This window comes from Platichthys flesus, chromosome 4 (assembly GCF_949316205.1).
Source record: "Platichthys flesus chromosome 4, fPlaFle2.1, whole genome shotgun sequence".
Taxonomy (NCBI): Eukaryota; Metazoa; Chordata; class Actinopteri; order Pleuronectiformes; family Pleuronectidae; genus Platichthys; species Platichthys flesus.
Window position 1 is genome coordinate 12,300,980 of NC_084948.1, and position 16,344 is coordinate 12,317,323.

The following is a 16,344-nucleotide window of genomic DNA, read 5'->3' on the forward strand; positions in this document are numbered from 1 at the left end:
TTAGATAAACTAAATCAGAACGGAAAGAAACAACTACGCTTGCCTGGTTAAAAGGAACTGGTGGGATTTGAACCCAGGATCTCCTAATTACTAGACAGGCACTTTGACCAACTAAGCTACAGCGCATCTATAATGAGGCTAAATTGATGAAAAGACAATGTATGACAGGACCAACTAGCAGAAATTAGATGAAAGAAATCAGAAGGGAAACAAACAACACTTGACTGGGGAAAAGGCACTGCTGGGATTTGAACCCAGGATATCCTGTTTACTAGACAGGCACTTTGACCAACTAAGCCACAGCACCTCTACAATAGGGCTTGATTGATGTAAAGACACTATATGATAGGACAAACTAGCAGAAAATAGTTAAACTAAATCACAGGGGAAAGCAAAACACACGCTTCACTGGTTAAAAGGCACTGCTGGGATTTGAACCCAGGATCTCCTGTTTACAAGACAGGCACTTTCACCAACTAAGCCACAGCGCCTGTTTTGCCTAGAATAATTGATGAAACAACAATATATGACAGGACCAACTAGCAGAAATTAGATAAACTAAATAATAAGGGAAAGAAACAAAGCTTGACTGGTTAAAAGGCACTGCTGGGATTTGAACCCAGGATCTCCTGTTTAAAAAAAAGGCACTGCTGGGATTTGAACCCAGGATCTCCTGTTTACTAGACAGGCACTTTGAACAACTAAGCCACAGCGCCTGTTTTGGCTGGAGTAATTGATGAAACAACAATATATGACAGGACCAACAAGCATAAGTTAGATGAACTAAATCAGAAGGGAAACAAACTACACTGGTCTGGTTAAAAGGCACTGCTGGGATTTGAACCCAGGATCTCCTGTTTATTAGACTAGCAGTTTGACAAACTAAGCTACAGCACATCTATAATGTGGCTAAATTCATGAAAAGACAATGTATGACAGGACCAACTAGCAGAAATTAGATGAACGAAATCAGAAGGGAAACAAACAACACTTGACTGGTTAAAAGGCACTGCTGGGATTTGAACCCAGGATCTCCTGTTTACTAGACAGGCACTTTGACCAACTAAGCCACAGCACCTCTACAATAGGGCTTGATTGATGTAAAGACACTATATGATAGGACAAACTAGCAGAAAATAGTTAAACTAAATCACAGGGGAAAGCAAAACACACGCTTCACTGGTTAAAAGGCACTGCTGGGATTTGAACCCAGGATCTCCTGTTTACAAGACAGGCACTTTCACCAACTAAGCCACAGCGCCTGTTTTGGCTGGAATAATTTATGAAACAACACTATATGACAGGACCAACTAGCAGAAATTAGATAAACTAAATCAGAAGGGAAAGAAACAACAAAGCTTGACTGGTTAAAAGGCACTGCTGGGATTTGAACCCAGGATCTCCTGTTTACTAGACTGGCAGTTTGACAAACTAAGCTACAGCACATCTATAATGTGGATAAATTCATGAAAAGACAATGTATGACAGGACCAACTAGCAGAAATTAGATGAACGAAATCAGAAGGGAAACAAACAACACTTGACTGGGGAAAAGGCACTGCTGGGATTTGAACCCAGGATCTCCTGTTTAGTAGACAGGCACTTTGACCAACTAAGATACAGCGCATCTATAATGAGGCTAAATTGATGAAAAGACAATGTATGACAGGACCAACTAGCAGAAATTAGATGAACGAAATCAGAAGGGAAACAAACAACAATTGACTGGGGAAAAGGCACTGCTGGGATTTGAACCCAGGATCTCCTGTTTACAAGACAGGCACTTTCACCAACTAAGCCACAGCGCCTGTTCTGGCTGAAATAATGATGAAACAACAATATATGACAGGACCAATTAGCAGAAATTAGATGAACTAAATAAGAAGGGAAACAAACTACACTTGACTGGGAAAAAGGCACTGCTGGGATTTGAACGAGGATATCCTGTTTACTAGACAGGCACTATGACCAACTAAGCCATAGCACCTCTACAATTTGGCTTGATTGATGTAAAGATACTATATGACAGGACAAACTAGCAGAAATTAGATAAACTAAATCAGAAGGGAAAGAAACAACTATGCTTGCCTGGTTAAAAGGCACTGTTGGGATTTGAACCCAGGATCTCCTTTTTACAAGACAGGCACCTTCACCAACTAAGCCACAATGCCTGTTTTGGCCGGAATAATTGATGAAACAACAATATATGACACGACCAACTAGCAGAAATTAGATAAACTAAATCAGAAGGGAAAGAAACAAATACGCTAGCCTGGTTAAAAGGCACTGCTGGGATTTGAACCCAGGATCTCCTGTTTACTAGACAGGCACTTTGACCAACTAAGCCACAGCACCTCTACAATGTGACTTTATTGATGTAAAGACACTATATGATAGGACAAACTAGCAGAAATTATATAAACTAAATCAGAAGAGAAAGAAAAAACTACGCTTGACTGGTTAAAAGCACTGCTAGGATTGAACCCAGAATCTCCTGTTTACTAGACAGGCACTTTGACCAACTAAGCCATAGCACCTCTACAATGTGGCTTGATTGATGTAAAGACACTATATGACAGGACCAACTAGCAGAAATTAGATAAACTAAATCACAAGGGAAAGCAACACCTACGCTTGACTGGTTAAAAGGCACTGCTGGGATTTGAACCCAGGATCTCCTGTTTACAAGACAGGCACTTTCACCAACTAAGCCACAGCGCCTGTTTTGGCTGGAATAATTTATGAAACAACAATATATGACAGGACCAACTAGCAGAATTTAGATAAACTAAATCAGAAGGGAAAAAAAACAAAGCTTGACTGGTTAAAAGGCACTGCTGGGATTTGAACCCAGGATCTCCTGTTTACTAGACTGGCAGTTTGACAAACTAAGCTACAGCACATCTATAATGTGGCTAAATTCATGAAAAGACAATGTATGACAGGACCAACTAGCAGAAATTAGATGAACCAAATCAGAAGGGAAACAAATAACACTTGACTGGGGAAAAGGCACTGCTGGGATTTGAACCCAGGATCTCCTGTTTATTAGACAGGCACTTTGACCAACTAAGCCACAGCACCTCTACAATGTGGCTTGATTGATGTAAAGACACTATATGACAGGACAAACTAGCAGAAATTAGATAAACTAAATCAGAAAGGAAAGAAACACCTACGCTTGACTGGTTAAAAGGCACTGCTGGGATTTGAACCCAGGATCTCCTGTTTACTAGACAGGCACTTTGACCAACTAAGCCACAGCACCTCTACAATGTGGCTTGATTGATGTAAAGACACTATATGACAGGACAAACTAGCAGAAATTAGATAAACTACATCAGAAGGGAAAGAAACAACTACGCTAGCCTGGTTAAAAGGCAATGCTGGGATTTGAACCCAGAATCTCCTGTTTACAAGACAGGCATTTTCACCAACTAAGCCACAGCGCCTGTTTTGGCTGGGATACTTCATGAAACAACAATATATGACAGGACCAACAAGCAGAAGTTAGATGAAATAAATCAGAAGGGAAACAAACAACACTTGACTGGAGAAAAGGCACTGCTGGGATTTGAACCCAGGATCTCCTGTTTACTAGACAGGCACTTTGACCAACTAAGCCACAGCACCTCTACAATGTGGCTTGATTGATGAAAAAACACTATATGACAGGACCAACTAGCAGAAATTACATGAACGAAATCAGAAGGGAAAGAAACAACTACGCTTGCCTGGTTAAAAGGCACTGCTGGGATTTGAACCCAGGATCTCCTGTTTACAAGACAGGCACTTTCACCAACTATGCCACAGCACCTGTTTTGGTTTGAAGAATTGATTAAACAGCAATGTATGACAGGACCAACTAGCAGAAATTAGATGAAATAAATCAGAAGGGAAACAAACAACACTTGACTGCGGAAAAGGCACTGCTGGGATTTGAACCCAGGATTTCCGGTTTACAAGACAGGCACTTTCACCAACTAAGCCACAGCACCTCTAAGATGTGGCTTGATTGATGTAAACACACTATATGACAGGACAAACTAGCAAAAATTAGATAAACTAAATCAGAAGGGAAAGAAACAACTACGCTTGCCTGGTTAAAAGGCACTGGTGCGATTTGAACCCAGGATCTCCTGTTTACTAGACAGGCACTTTGCCCAACTAAGCCACAGCGCCTGTTTTGGCTGGAGTAATTGATGAAACAACAATATATGACAGGACCAACTAGCAGAAATTAGATAAACTAAATCACAAGGGAAAGCAACACCTACGCTTGACTGGTTAAAGGCAATGCTGGGATTTGAACCCAGGATCTCCTGTTTACTAGACAGGCACTTTGACCAACTGAGCCACAGCACCTCTACAATGTGGTTGATTGATGTAAAGACACTATATGACAGGACAAACTAGCAGAAATTAGATAAACTAAATCAGAAGGGAAAGAAACAACTAGGCTAGCCTGGTTAAAAGGCAATGCTGGGATTTGAAGCCAGGATCTCCTGTTTACAAGACAGGCACCTTCACCAACTAAGCCACAGCGCCTGTTTTGGCTGGAATAATTGATGAAACAACAATATATGACAGGACCAACAAGCAGAAGTTAGATGAACTAAATCAGAAGGGAAACAAACAACACTTGACTGGGGAAAAGGCAATGCTGGGATTTGAACCCAGGATCTCCTGTTTACTAGACAGGCACTTTGACCAACTAAGCCACAGCACCTCTAAAATTTGGCTTGATTGATGTAAACACACTATAAGACAGGACAAACTAGCAGAAATTAGATAAACTAAATCAGAAGGTAAAGAAACAACTACGCTTTCCTGGTTAAAAGGCACTGGTGGGATTTGAACCCAGGATCTCCTGTTTACTAGACGGGCACTTTGACCAACTAAGCCACAGCACCTCTACAATTTGGCTTGATTTATGTAAAGACACTATATGACAGGACAAACTTGCAGGAATTAGATAAACTAAATCAGAAGGGAAAGAAACAACTACGCTAGCCTGGTTGAAAGGCACTGCTGGGATTTGAACCCAGGATCTCCTGTTTACAAGACAGGCACTTTCACCAACTAAGCCACAGTACCTCTTTATTACAGCAAACTTGATGTTAAGAAATTATATGAGAGGACAAACTGGCAGATATATAATTTTAACAAAATCATAAATCAGGAGAGAATAAACTGAGCTTCACGTGGGAAAAGGGATTTGAACAGAGGATCTCATGTTTACTCTAGCCTAGGGGATAGTGCGGGTGTTCTGCATCAAGAGCGTTGCTGGTTTGAATCTCACTCTATCACATCTGCATGCCTAAGTGTCTTTGGCAAGATACTGAATCCCTAAATGGCCCCTCATAAATGTTGAGTGTACTAAAAATGTAAGTTGCCTCGGACAAAAGCGTCAGCTAAATGACATGTAATTGAATGTACTCAACAGGCACTTTGACCAACTAATAGACAGCATCTCTTTATGGTGGATCCAAAATTGACAAAATGTCAATTTTGGATCCACTATATGACAGGGCAAACTAGACAGGTACTTTCCAAACACATCCCTAAATATGCTTTTTCTGCTTCGGTATCTTAATACTTTAGTGAACTTAAATAGTAGTAAGGGCCTCTAGAACATTCACATCACCACCACTACACACAACGACACACACCAACAAACACTGATCTTCTTTGGGATTGTCGGACATCTAGGCTTTTCACGCTGCCATGGTTACACTGTGTTGGAGATCTCATACATAAACATGGTCGCCCAATTACCAGCTAGAAATATTTCACACCCACTATTAATGTCTTTACGTTGCTGTGTGTTTTATAAGAAGCTATGAAAAGAAAAATACTTTAAGGTACCACCTGGAATCGTTATAGAGCTTCAGATTTTGTAATACCACCCTGTTTGATCACGACATTAGTGTTATGACCAGTAGGAAGGGATATCATTTATTTGATGCATGACAATTCATCCAATTAAGTATAAAAGAATCTCTGTACTTGGTCTGTTTCCACTTTTCATTTGCTGTGGCCACTGACTATTTCTCTATTTATCATTAAAATCTCCCCATACCCTTTCTCCACTTCAACATGTGTCACCCTTCCCTTCCCTAATCTCATCCCTTCCTCTTTGGCTTTCTGCACTCGGCTTTCTAAGCTTTCTTGCTCCTTCTTTCTCCACTATGCTTTTCCTTGCAAACTCTATCTACTGCATCAGTCCGCTGCCCTAATGACACAGTGTGTGTATGTTTGTATGTTTAGAAGTGTATGGTGCACGAAAAGCAGTGTCAGCATCAGCAAAATGGAGAAAGAAAACGCCCAGGTTTTGCAGATGAGTATGTGTCTGACAGGAAACACTTAAGTGCTTGAGACTGGACATTAAGTGTATGCTGCATGTGTGTGTGTTTATCTGTTTGTCTGAGTGTATGTGTATGTGTTGAGGGCAAAGGGGGCAGTGGGTTGAAAGGCAGAGTGGGGATATGATCAGACGTGGGAAAGCAGCTGAGATCAATGGTAGAGGACACAGACTGAGATCAGTGAACACAGGATATGCAACATGAGTCACAGACAGAGACAGAGGCGGAGAAGGGTGGTCATGTTTTCACAGTGTGTGATCACCACAAGGCATAGTAAGGCAGATGCATTAATTCATAAACCTTTAAGATGTGGGGAAGACTTTGGAAGTGGAGGTTTATGAGATGTTTGACCAGATTCACCAGATTCACTGAGATTCATGTTGAGAAGCAAAAATGTTTTGGTCGGTATTACCACGAGACAGACCTGATGCAACCCCATCACATCACACAGAAACTATTGTTTCCCAGCTGCCAAAGCAAATCTGAATAGAAAAAACGGTATTGAAGCTATTTGGGAGCATAAACCCTTGGCTTTAATTGAAAATATTTGTTTTTGTTTACAGGAAACACTATATGCAACCAACTATCACTTCAGTAAAATAGATGATTAATTAATCAAATACATGGAACATTTACCAAAACATGCTTCGAACGTCATTGTTTGTTTATTTTGCCCGAGAATAAACTATTAGCTTTATTAGAAAATCCTTTATGCTTTTTACAATTTAGTTTTATTAACTGATTCAAATCTACACTTACAACTATTTAAGCATGATGCAAGAGATACAAATGTCAATGCTCCATTGTTGATTGTTGTTGGCAATTTAGGTTAAATACAATCATTGTGAGGACTTTTTGACATTGTGAGGTCATTTGGCTGGTCCTCACAATTTCAAAGGCTTGTTTGAGGGTTAAGACTTAGTTTTAGGGTTAGAGTTAGAATTAGGTTTAGGTTAGGATGAGGATTAGGTATTTACTCGTGATTGTTAGGGTTGGGGGATAGGGAGTGCATTATGCCAATGAGTGTCCTCACAACTATAGTGAGATGTGCATGTGTGTGTTTGTGTGTGTCTGTCTGTGTGTGTGTCTGTGTGTTGAGGAAGACATAAGACTATTGGGGATTGACTGGATTGAGGACACCAACTTGACTCTTTGAGTCCACCAATTTGTCATCGTTTTGTCCTCACTTTCTTTCTCTCTCATAAATAAGACAAGTCCAGCACATTAAATACACCCTTTCTGTCTTCCTGTCTTTCTTTATCTCTATTTTCTTTTACATTTGCCAACACATAGGCTGAACACAGAATGTGTGTCTATGTGTGTGTGTGTGTGTGTGTGTGTGCGTGTGTGTGTGTGTGTGTGTGTGTGTGTAGTTTGATTTAAACTAGTCTGTGGATTAATTAGGGTAAATAACCTCAGAGCAGCTTTTGGGATTTAAGTGTTAAAACCTACTGTAGGCATTACGCAGGAAAGTGTGTGTGACTTTGTGTGTATTTCATTACATGGCCACACAATTCTTCTCCCACTGGTTCCAGCTATTTTAAAGATTTTTTTTTGGAGGCCATTTAGTCGTTTATGATGCTTTTCAATATAAATCATCATAAACAGATCTGTTTTTCCTCCTTAACTCCAATAGAATTTGCCTACAGAAATAAATATACAAAACATTTAAGCTACAGAGGAGCATAATGAGAAATAGGATGCAGGCAGCGTCTTCCAACCACGAGGATAAAAAAGTCAATTTGGAGATCTTTGCCCGGTAGCATGTTACTCCATCCCTCAAAAGACGGAAAGAACCAAAACGTTGTGGCCACATATGCCTAACTGGCTCTCCCCCTGTCCCACAAGTGAGACCAGGACCTTGTTCGCTCCCTGAAAGCCAACAGCAACAAGGCAATCTCTACTCTCAAACAGCTGGAGCTGCCCCCTCTCCACAGAGTGAAACAAGAAAATAAGAGAAAGTGTAGTCTGAGGTGGAGAAAGTGTGAAAACGAGAAACAGGGAGAAAGACAGTGATTGAAGCAGAGAACTGGAGAGTTTGCTGTCATGAATAATCAATGCTTAGTCAACACAGAAGATGAGAGCGTGTAAAGGAACCAGGGGTTCCTCCCGCTGCGAAATCCAAAAGGAACAACTGCCAGACTTACACACATCATGAGTAAACACAACAGAGAAAGAGAACAGCAAGATGAGAAAAAAGAAGAAGAAAAAGGAACTGAGGGAGAAGGAAAAGATGACAGAGTGAGATATGGATTTGAAATTTGGAAAATGAGACAGCAAGGAAGTAAGAAAAAGAGTTGAAGAGCAGGAAGAGGGCAGCAGGAAATTCCTTCGTCATTTTCCCAACCCTTTGTCCCTCTCAAAAAAATTAAATATGACAGCAACCGTCCTTTTTTTTTCTCTCTCAGGCCATCCTCCTTGACTCATTAGTTCATCTCTCTCTCTTTTTGTACTCGGTTGTGTTCATGCTAGCAGTCAGTAAAAAAGACTGGATTTCATAGTCTGGCAGCTGGACAGCGTATTCCTTCATTCTTTTGCAGTGGACAAGAACAAGATATTGTCAGTTCAACTGGGGCTGTGCAATATGAATATATATATTATATTATTATATAAGTAGGCCGACACTTGCCTGTGTGTTTTGTTTGTTTGTTATTTTGTTGCTTGTCTGTTTGAGAGGCCTGACTGCTATGTTCACAGCAAACTTGAAAAAAAGAAAATATTAAGCCATGGTTTAACTGCACTATAGGCTGAGTCCTTGTTTACCTGAAATGTGCACTTTAATTTTATTTTGTACCGCCCTGTTTGGCAATGTTGTTTTTCAATAAAATAAAACATTTTCATAAAGCAAGCCAATCCACTTTCAATGTTTATAGAGCATTAAAACCCCCCAAAAAATCTGGAGAAAAAATGAATGAAGGGACATTAAGAATAGATACAAATTTGCGATTAATCGCGATTAATTTTGAGTTAACTATGACATAAATGCGATTAATCGCGATTAAATATTTTAATCGTTTGACAGCACTAATATATATATATAATAATTTTCTTTCACACGGCACAGATGCAGACAGGAGGTTTGTAAGAAGGCAACACAAACAAACATGGAGGAGAGTGAAACTGACACAGAACAAGGGAATTCCAAACAGGAGTATCATTCATACCTCATGTCTTCCAGCAGGTCACATTCAGTCTGGTGTTTAAAGTGCAGTCTTGTCATCTGCTCCGTGTGTGTGTTTTTCAGCTCCTGTGTCACTTTGACCTGGGGGTAACAAAAAGGCATGTCAGGTAAAGGATTTTTCTTTTCTTCACCCATCTGCTCTGCAAACATGTTGTTTCTATCGCGGCTCACATTCATCAACAGAGAAAAAACACCATTACTACATTTCATCTGATATATTTATGAAATAGCAATAACGAGCTATGAAATCAGATGTCCTTTTTGATTTTGGTTATCATAGTAGAGCTGAAATGTCCATGGTCATAAAGAGCTAAGAGAATGATGAATATATACTTGCCTGAAGGTCATGAACACATTTACAATTAATTTTTTTTTTTTTTTTTCTCAATTGGCCACATCAACCACCCCTAGTAGGAATAAATGTTGCATGAAGTCACCAAAATTCACACACCAATGTGACAGAGACAGTCACATTATCCAACCAGATAATTACAAAATAATCTGTTGATAGGGCTGGACAAAATAGGCAAAAATTTGATCAAGAGCAAACAAAAATCCATATAAATAATCCCAATAAATTTCATATTAATATTTATTTATGTTTTGATGCTGAATGAAGGTTGTGGTTTTAAACTCTCCTTTATGAGCCGAGAATGAAAAACGATGTGTTATACATCCTCATTGTGTTTACACTATGCATTAGTAATATATCAAAATGCTGGACCTTTTACTTTGAATATAGGGGAGAGCGGGTAATGTGGGCATTTTTTTACATTTGGTCCCCTCTAGGCGAGCTAAAATGATATATCAGTCAAATTTACACATTTCCCATTAATTCAGGATGTTTTCTAACAATGGAAATGATCAGAATGTCTTCAGGACAAAGGGCAGTGAAAATATGATTGTTTTAAAAAAAGTGGTCTTGTGTCCCACTTTACCCCGGCTTGTTTCAAGTGTTTGGCAAGCTCCTCCTCCATCTCATCTGTGAATATTCTCTTTACCTCAGCTACTGCACCAGGCTCCTGCTTTTACTTTCCAGGGGGTATACAATTTTCTCCTTAAATGGTATTGTGTAGAAACAGACAAAGAGCTCACAATCGACACACAATACACACACACCCCGTGCCAACACACAGAGTCACTCTGAAGGTCATTGTGTATTGTCGACTGCATGCCATTAGCTATTCACCACCGCCACAGTGGGCAAATTCATGACTGTTCTGTTCAAACAAAACAAACAACAAGGCAAAACATGCACAAACACACACACACACACACACACACACACACACAACACACTACACAACTCCTCTCTTTCATTTGCTGTGTCTGAAGATAAGGAGGAGGGAGTGGTTCATTACATTATCCGGCCAAAATGACTTCACTTGATTTCACCTTCCACCACTTGAAGCAAAACACAAGAAGAGAGGTGGAAAGGGGGAAGAGAAATGGATGGCAGGGAGACAGAGGCGATACAGTGATAGTAGGAGTGGTTGAGGGGAGGTTGTGTTTGAGAGAAGGGGGGAGAATTAGAAGTGTGACTAAGGAGTAGGGAAGGAGAGAATTGAAAATGGTGAGCCTGAGAAAGACGACAGTGAAAAGATTGGATATAGAGAAGTCAATCATGGGGAAAGAGAAATTCAGAACATCAGAGTGATGTTACCACGGACTCTGTGGTTAAAACTTCACAAAAGCGTTTATACTTCCTTAGGAGACTCAAGAAGTTTGGCATGGCTGCAAAAACATTAACAAACTTTTACAGGTGCACCATTGAGAGCATCCTCTCAAGCTGCACTACTGCCTGGTTTGATAGCTGCATCATCGGCTGCCATCTCCCTTCCGTGCAACTCATCTACAACACAAGATGTCTGAGAAAAGCACGAAAGATCATCAAGGACCACAGCCATCCAGGCTGTGGACTTCTCACACTGTTGCCGTCTGGCAGACGTTACCGGAGCATCCGAGCACGGACTACCAGACACACAAACAGCTTCTACCCACAGGCCATCAGGCTTCTGAACAATCAACACTGACCCCCTTAACAGTCACCATGTACATTCTGCTCCCACACTCATACAAATACACTTACTCCACATATATTTATTTTATTTAATATTCCCCACTCCTTCACCCTGTAAACTGCTGCTTCATTTGGACTTTTATCTGCCTATGTAATACCTATATTCATATTATTTAATTTAATTTAATATTACCAAGTCCTTCACCGTGTAAACTGCTACTTCATTTGACTTTGACTTGACTATGTTATATTTATACATATATTCATATTCATATTATTAGGGCCCGAGCACCGAAATCGGTGGGAGGCCCTATTGAAATTGAAATGATTATTATTATTCTTATTTTTCTCTTACGTAAATGAATTGGCTTTTTGAGGGCTTTAATTGAATTTAATATTCCATTCACCCTGTAAACTACTGCTTCACTTGACTACATTAAATGTTACGATGTGATGTTATGTGTTATGTTAGATAGCATGTTGTTGTTTTTATTATCCTCTGAATAGTCACCATGTACATTCTGCTCCAGAATCATACAAATACACTTACTTCACATATACTTATCTTATTTAATATTCCCCACTTCTTCACCCTGAAAACTGTTGCTTCATTTGACTTTAATTTGACTATGTTATATGTTATACATATATTCATATTACTTAATTTAATATTCACTTGACTGTGTTATATGTTATATGTTACAAGGTTATGTTATATGTTATGTTACATAGTATGTCATTTCTTTGTCATTTTGTAAAGTCGCCTACTGCGTAGATCTTTGCCTGCCATGTCATAAGAATTTCACTGCTCCGATGACGCTGTCATTGGTGCATGTGACAATAAACTTTGATTTAATTTGATTTGTTACAAGAAAAGGCTTCACCTAGTGTAGCTCTCAGTATGAAAGTATTGTAGGCAGGTCTCTGATACTGCAAAGAAGTTGGCGTATGTCATGTAACTTAATCAGTTGTATGCATATTTTATGGTTTACATGTGCACATGAGAGAATAATAATGAGGAACTACGATTGGCTCACGATGAGAAATCAGTATCAAAATGAATGATTAGGTTTATCCCTGCATCAAGAAGGAAAACAAGAGGAAGAAGGTTTGTCTCCAACAATATTTAATGTTACCCCTAAAATGGAGTACTGTGCCTGACATTGGTGATGGTGGTAGTAAAACCATAATGATATCACACTGGCAATGAAATTAACTCAATGAACGGTTTAATTGATTTTCTCCATTCAAAAAGAAAGCCGACTAACTGCTGGAGTCAGATGCATGCCTGTCTACAAACCAATCAATGTCAAGTAAAGGTAGAGACAGCCCATGCAAAAGTCTTAAATGCGCTCTCTCATTTGCAATTTGAAACCAAAATTAACCAGGTCAAACGTAAACACTGAACATTGGTCCAGACTTTCAGGTGTGAGGATGCCCATAGATTCATATTGTCATTGTTCGGTTTTTAAAAGGGAATAAATAATAATACAAAACATCTATACAGCAAAATTGAGCTTCTCAAATCAAATATCAACATCAAAGTGTTAAAACTAACAATTTAGTAGCACTTAAACGGCACTTACTTTTAGCACTTAGTAGTTTTGCCTTTTTGAAGAATTTGTACTTTCTTGATTCTTGTTGTTCTGGGTTTGTACCCTCATGGTTGAATGCACTAACTGTAGGTCGCTTTGGATACAAGCGTCAGCTAAATGAAATGTAATGGAATAATAGTACTGGAACAATTTATTGCGAAGTTTTCCAGCTGCATTAAACTGTAGTGTTTCTTTGTTGTGTCTTCCTCTCTGTATGTGTAAGGTAATGCAGATTATAAAGAAGAACTAATTGGATAAATAACTTATATATAAACATAATATGTCAAAAGGAGAAACGTTTTGCCTCTTTTTTTACCTCCTCAGCACCCATCTTTAATTGAAATCACATTTAACAGATGTATGGGTGGTCAGATGAGCTCAGTCTATAGGTAGATGCACCGAGACTCGGGCAAAACACTTAAGGGGCTTTATGTGTTGCAGCGGGAAAGAAATTGTTAGCCTCCAACAGTCAACAACTGATGCACTCTGATGCTGTGGTGCTAAGAGTGTACTCAGTGTGCCAGCCGCACTGGCAGGGGGTAAAACATCTGTGTTTTCACAGCAAAGTGTACGGGAGATGCTGACAGCTGACATATGTGATCTGACTAAATGAATACGACCTCAATGGTGCACTTGATCACACACGGTGGAAGGAGACAGTCAAAGTGGCCTCTATGGCCTCTGTAATGAAAGGATCTGTTGAAGTGTGTGTGTGTTTTAAAGACGTGACATGACATGTTCAAGGCCAATGTGTGTGTGTGTGTGTGTGTGTGTGTGTGTGTGTGTGTGTGTGTGTGTGTGTGTGTGTGTGTGTGTGTGTAAGAAAGAACCCAGAGCCTAAATGGCACTGGGGGAATATGTGGTAATTAAGAGAAAACTGTGCAGAGGTTCACAGCAGGGTAATTGGCTCTCATGCATCTATTTCAGGACATCACACACTCACTCTCAAACACACACTCATAGACACCAATTGACCAGCAACTTCAACAAACACACACACAAGGTACCAAGCTATAGGAGACTGTGGTCTTTTCTCAGCCCATACAGAATCAATAAACCTGCATCAGACATGGCTCTGCCAGCATGTCTCCTCTGTGTGTGTGTGTGTGTATATGTATATGTGTGTGTGTGTTTGTTTGTTTGTTTGTTTGTGCGTGTGTGTGTGTAAGTATGTGTGTGTGTGTGTGTGTGTGTGTCAAGGTTTAACTTAAGTTATGGGGACAAAATAATGTGTTTACACAGTGATGTTATGGCTGCCCAAGCTTAAGTCTGCGTAATTAATTAGTAATTAAATGGACTTACAAGTGAAGACATTTTTTAAGGTTAGGTTAGGTTACTTTAAGTTAGATTAGGTTATGGTTGAATTGAGGTTAGGTTAAAGTTAGGGTTAGGCAAGTAGTCAATATGGTAAACATCAGAGTAACTGTACAGGAAATCACTGCAAATCAGGGTTAATATGTGATGTGTGTGCGTGTGTGTCAGTGTGTGTGTGTGTGTTTGTTTGTTTGTGTGTGTGTGTGTGTATGGTGTGACCGTGGATGAAGTGAAGGTCTTTCCTTCAGACGTGGAGCATCACATCGTGGAGCAACTGACAGACAGCTTTTGTTGTGTATGTCTGAGGGACTGCTGTCACATATAAAGGAGCTAACACACATGCCTACACTACAAATACACTGAGGACTGCTAGCTAAAACCCTAATGACACACAAAGGTGTAAAACAATAAGATATTGTTAAATTGGAAGTTATGTGTTTTAAAGCACATCACGCGATATGATATTTAGACACTGACATGCTTTGTATAAAACGCCTCATGCTAGCCACCTAGCGGTTTATAGCTAGCGTTATTTGACGTCTGGACAGATGCATGTTAATGTCACTAACCAAGCTAGCAAGTGCTGCTAATGTAAGCTAGCAAGTGCCTTCACTCCCCTTTATTTGTGTGTGTGTTTGTGTGTGTGTGTGTGCGTGCGTTTGCGTGTGCGTGTGTGTGTGCATTCGTGCCTGCGTGTATATGTGTGTGTTAGTGTGTCTCAGGTTACCACACAGTTATCTGTCATTGTCCGCACAGCCGGGCTCCAAACATAACGGACCCCGCAGATCACTCACCTTCCTCGGCGGCGGCTGCATGTTGGAGTCTGGACATGAATGGTCCGAGATGTATTCTAATGTAATTCCAAGAGCAGATCCCCAAAACGAGCAGAAAAAAAACAGTGTGAGGGGGTCTAATGGTTTTTTTTGTTTGTTTGTTTTCCCCCCTCCAACAAAAACATGAAAAAAATAAATCCTCCCCTCCTCCTGACGACAGGGAGGGAAGAAGAGTTTTTTTAGATGAGTACCCCGGCGGCCATGATTGATGATAAATGGCTCGTTTGTGGCTCGGAGCGGAGACACTGGTGTAAGTGGAGGAGGAGGAGGAGGCGGACTGGTGTTGAACTGTGTTGTGGAGCAGACAGGCGGTGAGAAAAGCAGGGGAGGAAGTGATGGAGGAGGAGGAGGAGGAGGAGGGGGAGGAGGCTATTAACGGGGATCCCCTTCAGCTGCTTAGTCCGATGGCGCCCCCGTGTGGCAGAGAACGGGGCAGCGCTAGGGTCTGCACTCGAAAACATTAGTTGTAGACACTCATCCTTTATTTGTTCTGCCTTTTTTCCCCGAGTTTTTTAAATCAAATATAACGGCAGGAAGGATGGCAGCTAAAAAAAAGAAAAAGGAATGTGGCTTTTTACCCAGAAGCACCAATGTGCAGCTCGAGGAGCCTGGTCTAAGAGGCTGCATCCTGCAGACCTGCATAGCAACAAGAAACCGCAGTCGATCCAAGAGAAATCGATCAGAAAGGAAAAATGACTCTTGCCTTTCTCAAACGAATAATAGATAAAAAATGTGACCATGAAATTGCGAAACTGTCCTCATAGCTTCAAATTTGGTTTCATCTTATCTTGTAGAATGACCCATTCAATTGTCTAAATCTGTCGGACATACACTTATTTATTTATTTAATTTAATTCTACTTTATGCAGATGAAAAAGGTCCTTATATATATAAAAACAATAACGAACAAATAACAATATATAAATGCCATCATAGCAGCTCATACATTTAATAGTTAAATTATTATTAAAACACACAGCATTTGAGCCAGGGTCTCCAGAAACAATAGGAATAATAATATCAAATCAAATCAAAT

The 16,344-nt window shown here is 40.0% G+C and overlaps 1 protein-coding gene and 22 non-coding genes across 24 annotated transcripts in view; all 23 read right to left on the reverse strand.

Moving 5' to 3' along the window:
- LOC133952080 (F-BAR and double SH3 domains protein 2-like) overlaps positions 1-15,582 on the reverse strand; it is a 99,882-nt gene extending 84,300 nt beyond the window's left edge. For both annotated transcript variants that reach the window (XM_062386357.1, XM_062386356.1), the window contains exons 1-2: positions 15,270-15,582; positions 9,530-9,627 (exon numbers count right to left, since the gene is read on the reverse strand). In XM_062386357.1, coding sequence (XP_062242341.1) covers positions 9,530-9,627; positions 15,270-15,290 — 119 coding nt within the window. In that variant the 5' untranslated portion in view covers positions 15,291-15,582. The remainder of the gene's footprint in view (positions 1-9,529; positions 9,628-15,269) is intronic.
- Positions 234-307, reverse strand: trnat-agu (transfer RNA threonine (anticodon AGU)). Its single transcript has one exon. It is a non-coding gene; the product is annotated as a tRNA-Thr (tRNA).
- On the reverse strand, positions 418-491 carry trnat-ugu (transfer RNA threonine (anticodon UGU)). Its single transcript has one exon. It is a non-coding gene; the product is annotated as a tRNA-Thr (tRNA).
- On the reverse strand, positions 643-716 carry trnat-agu (transfer RNA threonine (anticodon AGU)). The gene has a single exon. It is a non-coding gene; the product is annotated as a tRNA-Thr (tRNA).
- Positions 1,005-1,078, reverse strand: trnat-agu (transfer RNA threonine (anticodon AGU)). The gene has a single exon. It is a non-coding gene; the product is annotated as a tRNA-Thr (tRNA).
- Positions 1,189-1,262, reverse strand: trnat-ugu (transfer RNA threonine (anticodon UGU)). The gene has a single exon. It is a non-coding gene; the product is annotated as a tRNA-Thr (tRNA).
- trnas-acu (transfer RNA serine (anticodon ACU)) lies at positions 1,554-1,627 on the reverse strand. Its single transcript has one exon. It is a non-coding gene; the product is annotated as a tRNA-Ser (tRNA).
- trnat-ugu (transfer RNA threonine (anticodon UGU)) lies at positions 1,735-1,808 on the reverse strand. The gene has a single exon. It is a non-coding gene; the product is annotated as a tRNA-Thr (tRNA).
- On the reverse strand, positions 2,098-2,171 carry trnat-ugu (transfer RNA threonine (anticodon UGU)). The gene has a single exon. It is a non-coding gene; the product is annotated as a tRNA-Thr (tRNA).
- trnat-agu (transfer RNA threonine (anticodon AGU)) lies at positions 2,282-2,355 on the reverse strand. Its single transcript has one exon. It is a non-coding gene; the product is annotated as a tRNA-Thr (tRNA).
- trnat-ugu (transfer RNA threonine (anticodon UGU)) lies at positions 2,648-2,721 on the reverse strand. The gene has a single exon. It is a non-coding gene; the product is annotated as a tRNA-Thr (tRNA).
- Positions 3,011-3,084, reverse strand: trnai-aau (transfer RNA isoleucine (anticodon AAU)). The gene has a single exon. It is a non-coding gene; the product is annotated as a tRNA-Ile (tRNA).
- trnat-agu (transfer RNA threonine (anticodon AGU)) lies at positions 3,195-3,268 on the reverse strand. The gene has a single exon. It is a non-coding gene; the product is annotated as a tRNA-Thr (tRNA).
- Positions 3,379-3,452, reverse strand: trnat-ugu (transfer RNA threonine (anticodon UGU)). Its single transcript has one exon. It is a non-coding gene; the product is annotated as a tRNA-Thr (tRNA).
- On the reverse strand, positions 3,560-3,633 carry trnat-agu (transfer RNA threonine (anticodon AGU)). The gene has a single exon. It is a non-coding gene; the product is annotated as a tRNA-Thr (tRNA).
- On the reverse strand, positions 3,744-3,817 carry trnat-ugu (transfer RNA threonine (anticodon UGU)). The gene has a single exon. It is a non-coding gene; the product is annotated as a tRNA-Thr (tRNA).
- Positions 3,925-3,998, reverse strand: trnat-ugu (transfer RNA threonine (anticodon UGU)). The gene has a single exon. It is a non-coding gene; the product is annotated as a tRNA-Thr (tRNA).
- On the reverse strand, positions 4,109-4,182 carry trnat-agu (transfer RNA threonine (anticodon AGU)). Its single transcript has one exon. It is a non-coding gene; the product is annotated as a tRNA-Thr (tRNA).
- trnat-agu (transfer RNA threonine (anticodon AGU)) lies at positions 4,292-4,365 on the reverse strand. Its single transcript has one exon. It is a non-coding gene; the product is annotated as a tRNA-Thr (tRNA).
- trnat-ugu (transfer RNA threonine (anticodon UGU)) lies at positions 4,475-4,548 on the reverse strand. Its single transcript has one exon. It is a non-coding gene; the product is annotated as a tRNA-Thr (tRNA).
- Positions 4,656-4,729, reverse strand: trnat-agu (transfer RNA threonine (anticodon AGU)). Its single transcript has one exon. It is a non-coding gene; the product is annotated as a tRNA-Thr (tRNA).
- On the reverse strand, positions 4,840-4,913 carry trnat-agu (transfer RNA threonine (anticodon AGU)). Its single transcript has one exon. It is a non-coding gene; the product is annotated as a tRNA-Thr (tRNA).
- On the reverse strand, positions 5,024-5,097 carry trnat-ugu (transfer RNA threonine (anticodon UGU)). The gene has a single exon. It is a non-coding gene; the product is annotated as a tRNA-Thr (tRNA).
- Positions 15,583-16,344: the final 762 nt, after the last annotated feature.